At 42.3% G+C, this 16720-nt stretch overlaps 1 protein-coding gene across 2 annotated transcripts in view; it reads left to right on the plus strand.

Moving 5' to 3' along the window:
• The window catches only part of LOC147895596 (protein SAWADEE HOMEODOMAIN HOMOLOG 2-like), a 39661-nt gene that overhangs the window by 19947 nt on the left and 2994 nt on the right, over nucleotides 1-16720 (plus strand). Inside the window, exons 6-8 of one of the 2 annotated variants that reach the window (XM_087383664.1) lie at nucleotides 5707-5782; nucleotides 6933-7076; nucleotides 7369-7488. In XM_087383664.1, the coding sequence (XP_087239790.1) occupies nucleotides 5707-5782; nucleotides 6933-7076; nucleotides 7369-7488 (340 nt within the window). The remainder of the gene's footprint in view (nucleotides 1-5706; nucleotides 5783-6932; nucleotides 7077-7368; nucleotides 7489-16720) is intronic. The other variant, XM_087383665.1, reaches the window with a different exon arrangement.

A 16720-nucleotide genomic window follows, 5' to 3' on the forward strand; every position in this document is an offset into this window, starting at 1 on the left:
TTGATTGATCAGGATGTGTATACAGCTTCTACTGAGATCTTTAGTTGAGTAGTAGCTACTTCGTTTTTGAAGTAACTATGAATGTAATTATTTTCCAGCAATAAAAGATTTCTTCCCACAAAAAAAGTGTGTGTGTATCTATGTATATATATATATATATACCTATATATGTATATGCATATGTATACATATATACGTATACACATGTATACATATATATGTATATTTATACACATACAGATCGTTATATATATGTACACACACACACACACACACACACACACATATATGTAAACATATGTACATATATATGTGTGTGTGTTTTGTGTGTAACGTGTGTGTATGTTACACACACACACACACTTTTTTTTTTTTTGGGGTAAAATCCATTGTATTTATATCCTCATAAATTTACAATATGGGAAGTCTCCCACGCACTAGCAAAGAACTCCGAAAGAGAGCCCGATAGAAGAACTCAAAAACAAGTAGAGAACACACACACACACACACACACACACACACACACACACACACATACTTTTTTTTTTGGTAATATCTAGTGTTGTATTTATACAAGATGGGAAGTCTCCAAAATGGAGAGTATCCCAAAGATCAGAAACATAAAAAGAAAAGCTCTATGCAAGAAGCATCTATATCACCCTCATGGCAGGCATCATATAAGGATTGCCGCAACGATGCGTGAAAAGATTCATATGACTTGTGAATCTGCCGACCCAAGTATGCCAAATTGTGCTCACTCGAGATTGTCCAAAGAGCCCAATATCTCACCCAAGAGAGAAATAGTGAGTATTGAGACAAAGACCTCATAAATCTGCCAAATAGCCAAAAATGTTTCCCAAATTTTTGTGACTCGGGAAACGGAGCTGAAGATGATCTGAAATTCTCCCTAGGAGGTTCCTGGAACACGGACAGTGCCAAAGCAAATGAGGGACAGTCTTTGAAGGAGCCAAACGTCGCGCGCGCACACACACACACACACACATACATACATACATACATATGTACGTACGTACGTACGTACGTATGTATATATAGATATAGATATAGATATAGATATACATGTATATGTATATATATATACATGTATACATGTATATGTGTGTGTGTGTGTATGTGTCTATATATATATATATCCCTGTCACTACTTACCCATTAATTTGTTGCATGCATTCTTTTGCTTTTGACTAGTTGTAGTTCTGTGTGGGCATCCCCACCATGCGTGCAAGTAAAAACAAATAATAAAATAGAAACTTTCTCCAGTTGACCAAAGTTAAGTGTCTTTGATTGGAGTCAAAATAAAGTAGTTCTCTTTATTTCTTGGGACAAATACAATTCCTTGCATCCCCTCTGCAATGCCGAATTATTCTTGAATTTTACAAGATAGCTGCATGCAGGTGACCTCGCCTTTAGGGCCCTCTCTTTTTTGTGTGATACAAAATTTGCTCGGGTTGGAGAATCTCCTCCACCTCTTTCACCTTTGGTGGCTCTTCCAAGACTGGTTTTGTAGGCTCTGGTCTTTTTTCAGAAGACTCACATGAAGAGCATCGTGAATCTTTTAGTGCTTGGGCAACTCTAGCTGGTAGGCAACTTCATGGATTGGCTTGTTGATTCAGAAAGGTCTGGTGGAAAGTTTTGGATACTCCATTTCTTTGCCCTTCATCTTTTCGAGCTCTTGCTTTCTTGAACTTAAGTAATTCCCAATCTCTTTCTTGGAGATTCGGGTCTCTTTTGTGCTCATCCGCGGCCCTCTTATGCTTTCTTGGGATCTCTCAACTCATGTCCGTACTTGCGTAGAAGGTGTATCCAAGTCTCTCACATACTAGTCGGCTGCAAAAATCTCATCTTTAGTTCTTAAGATGGGAGGTAAGATCACCTTTCCAAAAACCACTTTGAAAGGCGCTTTTCCTCTTTGGTCAGATTCGGGAGGATTTTTAGAGACATACACTAATAGAGACATCATTTTCTACACAAAGACACACGAGAGCCGCGAGAAAGGGCTGCACATGGGAATCAACCTACATGAAGATATTGAGGAGAGATATTGGAGTTTGAGGCCTTGGGGGTGTAGCTATCCTCTTCAGATCACATCTACGGCGGCTGATATCTGTGACGCATCGAGAGGAACATGCACTGTACATGTGGGTCGGATTGCAGCCACAAGATGCAATATATATTTTTCATTGTAGTATGCTACTTTCCTCCACATACATTATCATATGCCCATGAGGTCACCACAGAGGGGCACAGTCCCTATGAGACGAGATATGATGACATTACAGAGTTCTCTAGGCAAGGGGAGATACTTCTTTTAGGTGACTTCAATGCAAGGACGGGGAGCAGACAAGTCAACTTGCTTGACTTTGGAGTCGACCATATTAGAGTGGTTGAGATTGACCCAGCAGAGCTTGGTTTAGTGAGATATTCAGAGGAGGCACATGTCACAGGATATGGTATGCCTACTGGAGATGGGAGCAGTGCACGACTCGATAATATATAACGGCCTTCTTAGATTGCCCTCATCTGGAGGGATCACTTGCTTTCCACATGGAGGGGGGGCGAGCACAGTGGACTATCTGATGGGCTCCCTAGCTTTTGTGACACATGTACATGACCTCATGGTCCCTCCCCCCCCACTTGGTTGCGGACCACTCCTACTTATCGACCATTACACTAGCAGCAAGGCAGTACCAGTTGGCTCCTACTCGTACCCAGATACACTTTGACCATGCTCTAGATGCAGTTTATATGGCCCACTTGTCACATGGATTTGTATGTGTGAGAGCATATGCTTATACTATGGTCTACACCCACTGTTGGGCGTTGATGACGTTAGTGGGGATGTCATAGTAGCTAGTCCTTGCTATGCGTGATGGAGTTTATGGTCTTCAACCTTATGAGTGACTATCATGAGATTGAAATTGCTGTATGTTGTGTTTTTAGAGAATGAATTTGGGCATGTTCTTGGATTCATCTAGATATACGCTTGACACGGTGTGAGAGGCGGCTTTGCCTATCACATAGGATGGATGAGGTGATCCGATCCTTTGAGGAGGTGACTCCACCTTTGCTTGGGGGCTCTTGTCGGAGGGGAAGCCACTTATCCCCATCACGGATTCTATTGCCAACCCATGTGGTTCCTTTGAAATACCTACCATGTGTGTGTCGCTCTATGATAGAGTACACAAACTTAAACTGCATGTAAAGACCAAGGCACGTAACCAATGGGTAGGATACAAATTCAAGAGAGAATGAGTCTTAGATATCATCAAAGGCCTGCCTCACCCAACTCCTCACATTGCCAGAGTATTTTGGTTCCTTGCTCTGACTGATAGAGAATTTATTTGAAATAGCTACGACTAAGGACACCAATCTGTGGCAACACTTCTTGCAAGAATTCCAGTCACCAATCTCCAAATGGTCCAAGCTGTAGATATGGAAAAAGTGTTACAATACAAATTCATGCATTTGGCCTACACAAACCTGGGATTTTTGGCACACACATGCGACATCTCTCTACGATGTCCCGTCTCAGCACCTCTAGATATGTCTTCCCTCCCTAGACCTACCACATGCAGGTTTTTTTAAAACACAGAATGTGCGGGCTGCTTTATGCTGACTCCACAATCCGAGCGCCGAGGATCTGAGGGGTTACGCATTGAGCACTTCGCACATGGGCAGGAGGTCCCAGCCCCGATCCTATTATAGATGTTTAATAATGCTGTGCGCCATGGTTTCCCCCCGGCTTGGAGTACCACCACTATTGTGTCGATACACAAGGCAGGAGACCCCATGGACACTAGGAATTACCGTTCCCTCATGATTGGTGAAACACAAGCCAAGATATATGGGTCTGTATTAGAGAGAGATATCAGCTCTTACACGGACACACATGGGCGGAGGGCAGTGGGACAGGCTGGGTTTTGGAGGCAAAATTCCACCCTTGATCACATCTTCACCTTGCGTGCAGTCATTGAGGAAGCGAGATCAAGATTCCAGAAAGGTCTATGCATGTTTTGTAGACTTTCGGAAGGCATATGATACTGTCCCACGATTTCGCATGACCAAACGACTTCAGGAAATGCGTATCTTAGGAGACGTGATATGGGCAGTGATGAGCTTATATGAGTCAGTCACTGGGCTCTTATGCTCCCTTGGAGGCCTGTCAGACTTGATTGAGAATACCGTAGGGGTGAAGCAGGGATGCCCTCTTTCACCGACATTATTTGGGCTTTACATTGATGAGATCACGGCCTTTATTGACCGCCTAGGAGGCGAGGGATCATTGTTGGCTGACCTGATGATACAGATATTGATTTATGAGGATGACATAGTCCTTCTGTCTTCCTCAGCAGTGGGCCTACAGCAACACTTAGAGGCCCTCGAGGTTTTTTGCAGAGAGAGCATCTGTCATGAAGGTTCTTATCAAATGCGATTGTTTTGATTAAGGAATACATTTTTGAGCTAGACAAGGAAATTGGGAGCTCAAGCCAGGTTAAGAAGGAATGACAAATAGAGCACAAGATGTTCAAGGAGCAATACATGATGTACTGCATCTCCATCATATCAATTTGTATCTACGTTGAATGAAATCATTAATACACAGGTTTATCAAATATAGGATAAGAGGATGAAGTGACTGACTGGGTTCAACATGGAGGAGTTGAAGTAGTTCAGGGTAAGTGAATTTGAGGAACAACAAGGGCGGAACAGGAAATTGGTGAACGCAAGAGCGGGAGGATTACCTGTGGATGACTAGCATGCAGATGGGGACTTTGACTCTATTATTAGAAAGCTGTACCTTGTATTATGTGATGTCCTGTTTGTTTGATTCCAATGATGAAGTTGGAAAGCAAGCAGTCCCAAGGTTCAGTTCATAAGGGGAGGGGGGTTTTCCGCCAACCCAAAAAGCTGAAATATACCAAAGTATGGATTTCAGCTGACCTTATTCTTGCTTGCTTAAGTAGAGACCAGCTGAACTGGGAAAAATGCGAGGATATAGGAAGGCAGGTAAGTAGGCAGTCAAGGACGGACACTTACGAAAGAGTTAAAAACCAAACCAAGGACATCGAATTCAGAACTGATGTAAGTAAAGTCATGGAAGTCTGGTAGGAGTGATTTCAGTAGGATTAGAGGTGCTTTAGGAACTCTGATATTGGATTTTGGTTTCAATGTACACTTGTTGGTTCCATAGATCATTTTGGTACCCGCAGATGTTAATAAGTCTTTCTTTCTCCAACATGCACTTAGAATGTATATATGTGTGTGTGTGTGTGCGTGCAAACTCAGTACATAGATTATGATGTATACTTGTCATATCTTGACATCTTCTCTTGATATATTTGAGCACTTTCCCCCCTTTTTGGGATAGTGGCTCTGTAATATAATGCAAAATAATTTTCACAAAAAAAAAGTGTGCGCGCGCGTGCGTGTGTTGTGTATGGATGCTTGCAAAAATGTTGTAGAGGGGATTGATTTCTGACTTGTGTACCATCTTTGTCAAGGTGATTCTTGAAGCATTCTGCACATAGAATGTATGTAATAGTATATCTGGGCTGGAAGAAAATCGAGCAATGTAAATTATGACATTTTGCGTTGTGCACTGGGAGCAGAGTCAATCTTTGGATTGCCAGAACGAATTTTCATATATGGAACAGGATTGTGAATTTATGTTGACAATTGTTGCAGGTATGATGTGGAATCATTTCTTGCACACAGAATGCTTGAAACTGGTGATCCGGTGAGTAACAGCCTGGAGCTATGTGTAAGTTGACAAGCTATACTCTTTTACAAGGTCTAGCTAATAAAACAATTTATTGGGACATACTTGAAAGCTGCTTGGACTGCAAGATTGCGTTGTCTTTCCTAAGACTAACACCTGCACTTCTGTGATGTGTTAATTCCTGTCAAAGACCAAAGTAGCCTCTTAGACTGTAGAGTCCAAATAGTGAAAATAAAAATGCGTCATAGCAAGGAGTATATATAGATACGCTTGACAAAACTATAAAAAGTGTTGATGATCTGTACTATCTCAATTTCCACAGCTCTTGGTTATCAAGACTTCTCAATCATCTGCCCAGTCTCTTTTGGAGAAACTCATAATTAAATTTTATCTTGGTGAGTCAGGCAAACATGATATCCATTTCTGATGACAGGCAGTGATACAGCACTGAAAGGAAAATTTTGTGCAAGCAGCAACTTTTGTAATCATCAGGATCGTACCTAAAGGAAGCTTTAGAGAGGAGACATTTATCACGTGACAAGGCTGTGTTGGATGCATCTGTAGTGAAGAGCTATGTTGCTGTCATCACGTTAGTTTACCAAAGTTGCCCTGACTAATATTACAGAAGACCTTAGAGCTTCAAGCATGGGTTTTGAAGGACCTGGGGGATCTCTGTTAAGTCAAACATTGCCTTCATGGATTTTGTATTTGGGAACACATTTTCTAGCCTTTGATTTTGTGGCTCAAACTTTAGTTACTATGTATCTCTGCTTTGTGTCATTAGACTCTTCTATGGTGAATGACGATGCTTGCTCAATGTGGTCCATTCATCATTATCATATATTTGTCTCTCTCTTGCTATGAGCTTCTAATTTGATTGAAGGATCAATGTTCAGCCATCCTTATATCATGTGTTCATGGCATGTCAATCTTGACTGCCGTTATGAAAAACTCTGCACTTCTTGTTGAATGTGAAATATTTCTCATAATGCTGAATTGCTCTGATAGTCAATCCTTGGTTGTTTCATTTTATGACCCTGTACCATAATGTGAACTGCCATTTCTTGATGTAACTGACTGACACTCGACTGTTTGAGATGCATTAGGACAAAAACGTATGCATCGGGAAGATGTGTGATTGTGTAAACATTTGTATTCGCTTTGATTGCTAGAGATATGTGTGCCTCTGCAGGAGGTGCGAGTGCGATTTGCTGGTTTTGGTCCAGAGGAGGATGAATGGGTCAATGTCAGAACTGGTGTTCGTCAGCGCTCGTTGCCATGTGAAGCAGCAGAGTGTATAGCTGTTCTTCCTGGTGATCTTATACTTTGTTTTCAGGTAATTTCAATCAATATGCTGAAGTGGGGTTTCCTCTCTTTGTTCATGGGCTTGGCGTGCGTGTATGTGGTGTGGTTAGTTTTTTGCACGAGATTTTATTTTAGTTCATTCATTAGTCAGAAGACACTAGGCAATCTGCCAATAGTTATTATGGTAAACTTCTGAATAAAAATTGACTGAAATACCATGAAACTAGGTATGACTAAATGCTACTATGGAAGATTTGTCAGTCGTTTTAATTAAATAAGTATTCTTGAGAAATGTGTACTGATTATCGCATCCTGTCGTCCAGGAGGGCAGTGACCAAGCTCTCTATTATGATGCACGTGTGAAAGAGGTCGAGAGGAGGAGACATGATGTCAGAGGTTGCCGCTGCAGATTCTTGGTGCGATATGATCATGATGGTGTTGTGGTAATGAGTGCTTTCTCCCTGTTGCTATTGTTACATCGATTCCTTATTACATTGTCAAATTGGATGGAAAAATAATTAAGTTCAATGCCTTGTGTCCCAGCTCTAGTTTCCTGTAGTTATTAGGCAAGACCAGTACAAACTATTGGTAAGCCCTTTTTATATAAAGGTCAGTCCAGCTTTTGTGTTTACATTTCTGTTTCATTGCAATACAACGTAGTGTACAGCTACTCATCTCTCGTGCACTCTACTCTCTGATCCTCCAACATGATATCGAAGCCTCGGGTGCCCTATCCTTTGTAGAGAGAGTGTAAGCCCTTGCTTCAGTCAAGGCACATTGAGGCATCTTCATCATTTTGACCTCAACTTGTAGAGCTCTTGCCTCAGATTTGCTTCAAAATCTTCTGTTCTATGTTCCTTTTGAGTGTCTCTTTGAGGGAAATTGAATCTGTAAGTCCTGCTCACATTTTGTGAGAAAGAGATTTGGATGTTTTGAGAGCTAAAAGGGAAGTGTTCAGTCAAGGGCTTATTAAGAATTTCCTGTGATCTTGGGCCTGTATATATGCTTTGAGAGCTACAAGGGAAGTCCTTAATCAAGGACTTATTAAGATTTTTCTGCACTAAGGGACTGCCCAAGGACTCCCCAAAGCCTCGAGCTACTCAAGCTATAATATGTGACTGCCAATGCGACCTATAGCTAGACTACAGCAAAGACTCGACAAAGCTTCCTACAACAGGCAGCTGCAACACAATTGCAACACAATGCAGCACCTAAGCGGCGACTTTCAGCAAATTCGACTAACACAGAACCTACTGAAATCTGGCTATGAATTAGATCTTTATGAAACAGCGTTGGTTCTTTCTTCTTAGCTGGCTGAACGAAGCTTTTAGACTAAGAGATCACTCTCTATCTCCGGATCGGAAAACAAGAGGTGAGAAGGACCGGAAGTATAGCCTCATTTGGACGAAGGCGGAGAAAATAAAAGACCCAAATGCCAAGGCTTGCATATAAACATTCAAGGAAGTATGCAAGATACAAGACACTGAAATTGAATGCATACGCAAGAAGCTGAGAGAGACCAGAGGAGACGAGCTCTCAAACCTCCGAGCCCAAATGCAAGATGAAATGAAATGGCAAGAGGAGATGCAAACCAAATGGACATGTGAAAAGGTAAAATGTTGCAGGACATGAATTGTGCTCTAGGTGAAAAAACCAGTCATTTGGCCTCTCAGATTGAGATATTATAAGCCCAGGTTGCTGCCCTTAAATATGAGATTGACAAACTGAAGGCAAGTGCACACTGGGAGGAAGGGGAGTTTCAGCCACTGTTAAACGAGGAGCTGAACACCATTTAAGAACAAATGCAACAGCTTAAAGATGCAAAAGAGGTGCCAGAGGAAGGATGCAAGTTCATTGATGTGCTGAAATCAGAGAATGAACAGCTGAAAAAGGAAATGGCAGCTTTGCAAACAACGGTACAAGGGAAACATGCTGAGTTCATACAACAAATAACGAAGGGGAAGGCAGATATGCTTGCATGGAAAGATATGCTAAAGAAAGACACAACACCAAAGAAAGGGGAGCTCATCTCTGAAACACTTGAAGAAGAAAAGCGATGACACCCTCTTCTAGACCGTCACGTTTCTCCACAGAGTTTGGACCCTACCTCAGTGAAGATTACCGAGATTGGCACTGGAGTCATCCCGACGCCTGGCAGAGAGAGGCTTTGATACAGCATGGTTTGTGTCGGTGTCCACATGGCTTGATAGCCACAGTATCTAGATGGATAGGCTCCCTCCCTTTTAGTACAGCATGGATGCACCAATAGAGCTCCTTCCACATGATGAGATTAATTGTGTCATACGGTTAGACCTTCTCCAGCTTCACACATCTTGGGCTTGGGAGGGGGGGGGGGGGGATCATGAGTTCCTCACCAAGACCGAGTTCTATCATGACCACTTTCTGAGGATATCGGAGCATGGTCTCATCATCAGGCCCCAGTACCTCGAGGATAGGATAGTCTCACACACCTTGCGGATTGCTATCGAACAGATACGAGTCTCGTCCCATCAGCTGCAGATTGAGGCTGGGAGAGCGGTCGACATACCTAGAGAGCAGCAGGTCCTGCAGATTATGCACGATGGGGGAGGTCGAGATAGAGAAACATTTTCTATGTGTTTGTCCGGTTCTGTGGTTAACTGTAGTTAACCATCGTGGCCTAAGCCAAGTCTTCCTAACCGGACAAGTCTTCCTTACCGAGGTTAGGCTTACTTAATCGGAGTTAAGTATCTTTGACCGAAGTCAATGCTTTGACCAAATAAATGTAACTTTTTGAACATAATTAAATAAATGAAGAACTCATTGATTATGATCAGTAAATGATCAACTGGAACTTTGACTTTGGAGTATTTACAGCTTGGTGACATTCCCTCGGCTTGTATTCAGTTGACCTCAACTAAAAGCTTCCTTGTAAATATCCAAAAGTTATGGATGATCAAACAACATGTCTTCATCCATCCACTTGGCATCCAATGCCGGATAGTTTTTGAATTTTATAAGATACCTGTAATTCCTTGCCTTGAGGGCCTTTGCGTACAATATGATACAACATGAAAAGCATTGTGAATCCTCCAATGCTCTGGTAGTGCCAACCTGTATGCAACCTAATTAATCTCTTCTATAACCTTGAAAGAGCCATAGTATTTGGGAGATACTTTGCATACACTTTTTGCTTGCCCCTTTAGCTTGCGGAGCCTAACTTCAAAAGCACTCAATCCCCTTCCTTGAGATCTAACTGTCTCCTATGCTTATCTGTAACCTTCTTATGCTTTTCTTGAGACATTTCTATTGCTGTCTGAACCTGGCTGAAAGCTATCTGGAGGTCTCTGACAAACTGATCAGCTGCAAATACTTTATCTTTGGTCCTTAGGATAGGTGGTAGAATCACCTTCCCATAGATGACCTCAAAGGGTGCTTTCCCTGTGGAGCTGTGAACTGTATTATTATATGCAAACTCCACCAATGGTAGGTGCTTTTCCCAGTCTGAACTTTGGTCAGCCACGTAGCATTTCCGTAAATCCAACACTATAGAATTTGCTACCTCACTTTGACCATCTGTTTGCGGATGGAAAGAAGAAGAAAAATTCAGATTCGTCCCCATATTATCAAATAGAGCTCTCTAGAATAGACTGGTCATAGTGGGATCTTGGTCATTGACAATGCACTTGGGCATACCATACTGCTTAAAGATCTATGCCATGAAAAGCTTAGCCATATGATTTGCCTTTATAGTTTTGCATACCGGAATGAAATGAGCTTGCTTGCTGAATCTATCAATGATAGTCCAAATCCCATCATTCCCTGACCTTTGCGATACTTTCCCATGGTGTCTGAGGCACGGGGAGAGGCATAAGTAGGCTAGGCCTTCCGTCTGTCATATTTGACCTTCTGACAGGTTAGGCATTCTGTAACAAACTGATGCATATCTTTCCGCATCGCTGGCCAAAAGAAATACCTCTCTAAGAGTTGTTGCTGTAATTCCTCTATGCCCAGCATAGGGAGGTGCATGGCATTCCTCCAAAATCTTTTTCCTCATCTCCTAGGTGATGCATAGGCAATCATCTTTCATTATATACCGATCTTTAAGGGAATAGTGATTGGTGGACTGCCCCTCTTCACTTGCTGTAAAATCTCACCAAAATCTGCATCATTAGCATATTGCTTCCTCATGTCTTCCAAATCCCTATGATAAGCAATAGTTACATTGTTCACCTGGGGTCTTCGAGACAAGGCATCTGCCACTCTGTCCTGAGCTATCGGAGTATGGACAATCTGAAAATGATACATTGACAGCATGTTTGCCCATTTCATGTGCTTCTCGGAGAGCTTTCTTTGAGTCAAGAAACATCTCAGACTTTGGTGATCTGTCTCAACTGTAAAGTCTGCACCGAAAAGATAATGCTTCCATGTATGGAGGGCATGAATTACAGCTAGCAACTCTTTCTCATAGATCCCTAGATATCTCTTTGCGTCTCGGAGTCTCTTGCTCTCATAGGCCACTACATTACCATTCTGATGCAATGCAGCCTCAACACACTCCCCACAGGCATCACAATCCACATCAAATGGCTGATACAAATCATGAACTATTAGAATTGGTTCTGTGGTCAGCTTCTCTTTGAGTGTGCTGAATGCTTTCTTGTGTGGAATACCCCATCTGAAAGCTGCATTTTTCTTAGTAAGGTCATTAAGTGGAGCGGCTATGTCTGCAAAATGCATGATAAATCTTCTGTAGTAAGAACATAGGCTAGGAAACTATGGACTTCATGCACAATCTTAGCTATGGCCATTCCTGAATGGCTTGGATCTTTTCAGGATCCATCCGTATCCCATCTTTCGCAACTCATGAAGGCTTTATCCTTGTATGGAATAGCTGTTGGTTTGCAAGTAAACTTTCTAAAGTCCAAGCTTTTACTTTTGCATGTTGAGGATTGGCATAGCTCTTTGTGACCGGGGGAAATTGTTCTGCCCAACTAGCTTGCTCGTCATCTTGGCTATCCTTTGGGATGGACCATCACTCACCGTCAAAAAACAGATTGGGTACTTATAAAGCTCAAGAAGAAACTAAAATATTGGAAGTTAGCCACTTTGCCTCTTCATGTTCGACGCTGAATTGTGCAATAAATTTTCGTGGCTTACATTCAGTTTTTCTTGCCTTTGATGATGTTGATAAAAAATACATCTCTTCTTTCATGTCTAATATTATGGAGACTTTCTGGTGCTCAAAGCATGGCCGTAAGGGAATTAGATTACTCTCTATGGAGCTAGCCTTCGTTATGGCTGAGTCAGCCCTTCACCTCCGGAGTGCCGATAGAAACTCAATACGAAGACTTTGTATAAATGGATGCTCAAGTATGTGTGGGTGAGTGGATTTGTATGTGTGAGAGCATATGTTTGTACTATGGTCTACACCCACTGTTGGGCGCTGATGATGTTAGTGTTGTGTTTTTAGAGGATGCGTTTGGGCATTTTCTTAGACTCATCTAGGTATATACTCTCTATGGAGCATCTGTGTTTCCCAAAGATGCACGGTGGCTTGAAAATATTGAATATTCATATTCATATTTTGGCACACAAAGGCTGCACTTTCTGCAGGGTGATCAGCCTTGGGCTGCTATGATGTCTCATTTACTTCTATAGTTGACCATTTATTGCTTTTGGGCACTGGCATCCACTCCATGGGACTCATTTTGGTTTATATCGATGGTACTATTAAAGGCTGTCCTTTTGTTTCTAAAATGTTCTTGGCTTGGAAGGAGATTCTCTCTCATCTCAAATGCCATGGTCGTGACTCTTTGGATGGGAATTCCTTGTACGGTGAGAACTTGCACCGGTCAAGGGCATTTCATCGTCCCTTTGCTTTGCAAGAACCTAGGTGCTCGCCTTTTATTTCATCCAAAGAAATTACACTTGGTGGTGTGTGCTTCATGATGATGGTACTCTATTGCCTTTTCCTTTGGCGGCCAGACAGGATTGGGGATGCATTATCGACCCCTTTGGCACTATCTTTCTCAGATGCTTTATTCCTTTTTACCAGTACCGAGGTTGGAGCTTATGTATCGCCTTAGCAATTAGTCCTTTCATCACTAGAGTTCTTCTACCCCCGGCTGATATCTCAGTGGTGGCTGGTTTATATAGGGTTTTGATGCCTCGTCCTTGGATATCGCATCATGCGAATTGTCTTGTCACTCGTGATTTCTTGCTATTTCTTCAGTAGTGCCTCTAGGCTCGCTTTCCAACTGTTTCCTTTGGCAAGCTTTTTTGGACCTTTGGCATTCTAGGCTCGCTTTCCAACTACTTTGGCAATCTCCCACGGCGAGTCTGATCTATTTTTCATGTGGTGTGTGTATATATATATATATATATATATGTCTATATATATACATGTGTGTGTGTGTGTGTGTGGTGTTCGCGTGGTGGTGCGTGGTGAGAGAGAGGGAGGACCTGCAGCCCTTGCTCCAGCCTTCCCATCAGCCCCCTAGCCCCCCCAAACCAGCCCGTTTGCATCAGCTACCTGCTGCGCCACATCAGAGCTCAAAAAACGGCATTTTGGAGCATTAACTACCTGCTGTACAGCCCGCCATAATTCCGTACAGTTTCCGTACAGGTGTACAGACCTGTACGGCCTGTCCCGCCGTGCTCAGGCTGCTGCTGCCAGTCGATTCCCTGCTCCTGGGTCGTTTTTATGCAGGGTTTTACTCACGGACTGCATCTATACGCTGGTTCTGAGGGCTCTCTGCTCGCATTTCTCTCCTCTTGGGTTTTTGGGTCCTGTGTACTCTTTCCATTGCCAGAATCTCCCCTCTTTTTCTGAAAAATAGTTCATCTGGAAACTTTTACTGATTTTTTTCTCTTTTTCTTCTACAGAACTTGTCTTTTCTTTTCTCTAAATCCCTACATCTCTCTTTCCCCTTCTTCTCCTTGCAAATACACTATTTCCTTCTTCTCTGTGGGCTGTTTTTTCTTTTTGGGACTGTTTTTTCTCTATTATCACATTATAGGTACCTCCTTTTTGGGTTCCATCCTCTTCCGAAGACATGGCTGAATACTCTTATGAAAAAACTTTTCAAAAGGATCGATCAGTTCAATGCAAAAAGCAAAAGCAGGCTGAGGGTAAGCATGACCCATTGCATGATTCTGTTGAAGCACAACTGGTTTATGATGTCATGCATGAAGGATTTGCAGACACAAGGAAAGAGTGGAAAGACTCTGTCCCCTCGGTTGGTCTCATGGTTGAAGTGGATGAAATTGTGGATCCGGTTAGAGAATATGCCAAAAATGCAGTTATTTTATTTCTCCCAGGTCGGATGCCACCTGTTGCTGAGGTAGGCAACTGGTTGACCCGCACACTAGCTGGCTCATTTGTTTGGAAGGTACACTATGCAGCTAGAGGTTTTTTTGAGGTCGTTATGGTAGATGAGATTCACATGCAAATGCTTTTGGAACATTCGCCCGTCTTTTTTGGGCAGCAAATGGTGCACGTTTTGCCATGGTCTCCCACAAGGGATTTTCAGGCTTTGATCCGACACCGATGTCCACTTTGGGTTGAAGTTGTAGACTTCCCGCAATGCATGGCTTCACTCTCACCTAAAATTGTAGCGACTATTGGCAAAGTGGTTTGCCTACCACGGCCTAATGGCAACTCAAATCAATTTTGCATTCTTTGGGATACTGATAATCCCACACCAGAGTCTTATTCAGTCACGATGAACAATGTTGACATGGGAAGTGCTTTTTATAAATTGAAATGGGGATTATTTGCAGGGGCTTGCTTTGACTATAAAAAATTTGGGCACATGGCTTCGCAATGTCTCCAATGAGTCAGCATAAAATGTCTCCTGTCACTTTGCCTGTTTAGATGCCCACTAAGGATGCTCTGGAATAAAAATAGAGGTAATAGACAGTTTTTTGTGAATCTGGATAAAGGCAAAGCTCCAGTGGTTTCAAATGGGACTGCTTCTTCCCCTTCGCTTCCTGTTATTCAACCCTCAGCAAAAGGACCGAAACTTCCAATTGATGGATGACAAAGTCCAAGAAAAGTTATATCTATTTGACGACCTCCACTCCCTTGCACTTGGAATGCACTCCCTTGCACTTGGAATGGTGCATCTTCTAGTGGAAACTCTTCAGAGGTCAATTCAGGAATTGGGATCACATGGGTTGCAGTGATAGCTAGCAGAACTCTCTTCCCTGAAGAAGAGGTTGTTGCTTTGCTGTCCACTCCTCAGGCAGATGTTTCTTCTCAAGGAAGAGGCCCTGACCCTGAGGTAGAAATGCAGGGTTGACATCCTGAAGGTTGCTGCTGTACATAGCTGTTTTTCTTCTATAAATATATGTAAATATGACTGCTCATGTCAAATGCTTTACACTTAATCTTCAGGGTGTGACAGTAGGAAATGGAAATCTGTGTGGCTGTATATCAATAGATTTCAGCCTGACATAGTGGCATTACAAGAACACAATCAACATGTCTATGCAGGAAAGACAGGTCATTACTGTGGATATGATATCTTCTATGTTGGGGAGCACTCTTTCTTAGGTGTAGTATTTCTGATCAAGCATGAGCTTCGGCCAGTTATTGCTTTGAATGATAATCAAGGCAGATGGATTATTCTTCAATGCATCTTTCAAGGCGAGGTGTTTGAATTTGCATCTGTCTATGCACCTCAATCTTCTGGGGATAGAACTGCAATTTGGAATGCCATGCAACGATATCCATGGAGATATCATGCCTTTATATGTGGGGATTTCAATAATGCTCCGCAATAGGGTGACATTATATCAGGAAATACTCATATGTTAACCCCTGAAAGGCATGCATGGTCTCAATTACTGATGCATCTTGCTTTGGTTGATCTTTGGAAGGAATTGCAGCCTTTGTCACCAGGATATACTTTCCAACATAATGCCCTTTCTTCTTATTAGGCACATCTGGATCGCTGGTATAGTGTAGCTCCACAACAAAATGATGATTTTACATGCAAAATGTGGATTGACTATGCCTTTGTGCATTCAGATCATGCACCTTTATGGTTGAGGTTATCTTGTTATGATATGCCAAATGATAGACTGCCTCAAAGGCGACATCTGATTGTGAACAATAGCGATTTGCAGCATGTTGTTTTCAAGGCCATGGTTCTCACTCTGTTTCTTCTCAGAGCCACTTTGATATTGATAATGCATGGGATTCTTTTGTTTCCAAAATGCAAGTTGTAATTAGAGGTTATAGCAAGTCTTACATGAAGACTCTGAGGGAAACTGTGACAGGAACCACAAAGTCTTTCAAGAGCCTATTTCTACCATGTTCTACTATTTCCGGATGTCACTCAGGCAATCCTTCTATGGTTGCCTGATTGTTCGTCACATAGATTACACTGTGTACTTGTCCTACAATGAAATTTTCTGATCTTGTATTTGCTGATCCCCACTTTGGGGACAGCTTCTTTTTAATAGAAAGATACATGGATTTCACCCAAAAAAGAGAGAGAGAGTGAGAGAGAGAGAGAGAGAGAGAGAGAGTTACAGGTACAACACCATCAAATACTTCCTGGGCTGGTTGCATGCCCTCACGTGCCTCCCAAAAAAACAGTAGAGAAAGGGAAAAGGGAAAGCCATATTGCTGATTCACACCAGCTTACAGACTCCGGAGGAGATCGTAGATTGTAGGTCAACTAC

Source organism: Dipteris shenzhenensis, chromosome 13, assembly GCF_047967505.1.
Source record: "Dipteris shenzhenensis isolate YYH24624 ecotype China chromosome 13, Dip_SZ_1.0, whole genome shotgun sequence".
Classification (NCBI taxonomy): domain Eukaryota; kingdom Viridiplantae; phylum Streptophyta; class Polypodiopsida; order Gleicheniales; family Dipteridaceae; genus Dipteris; species Dipteris shenzhenensis.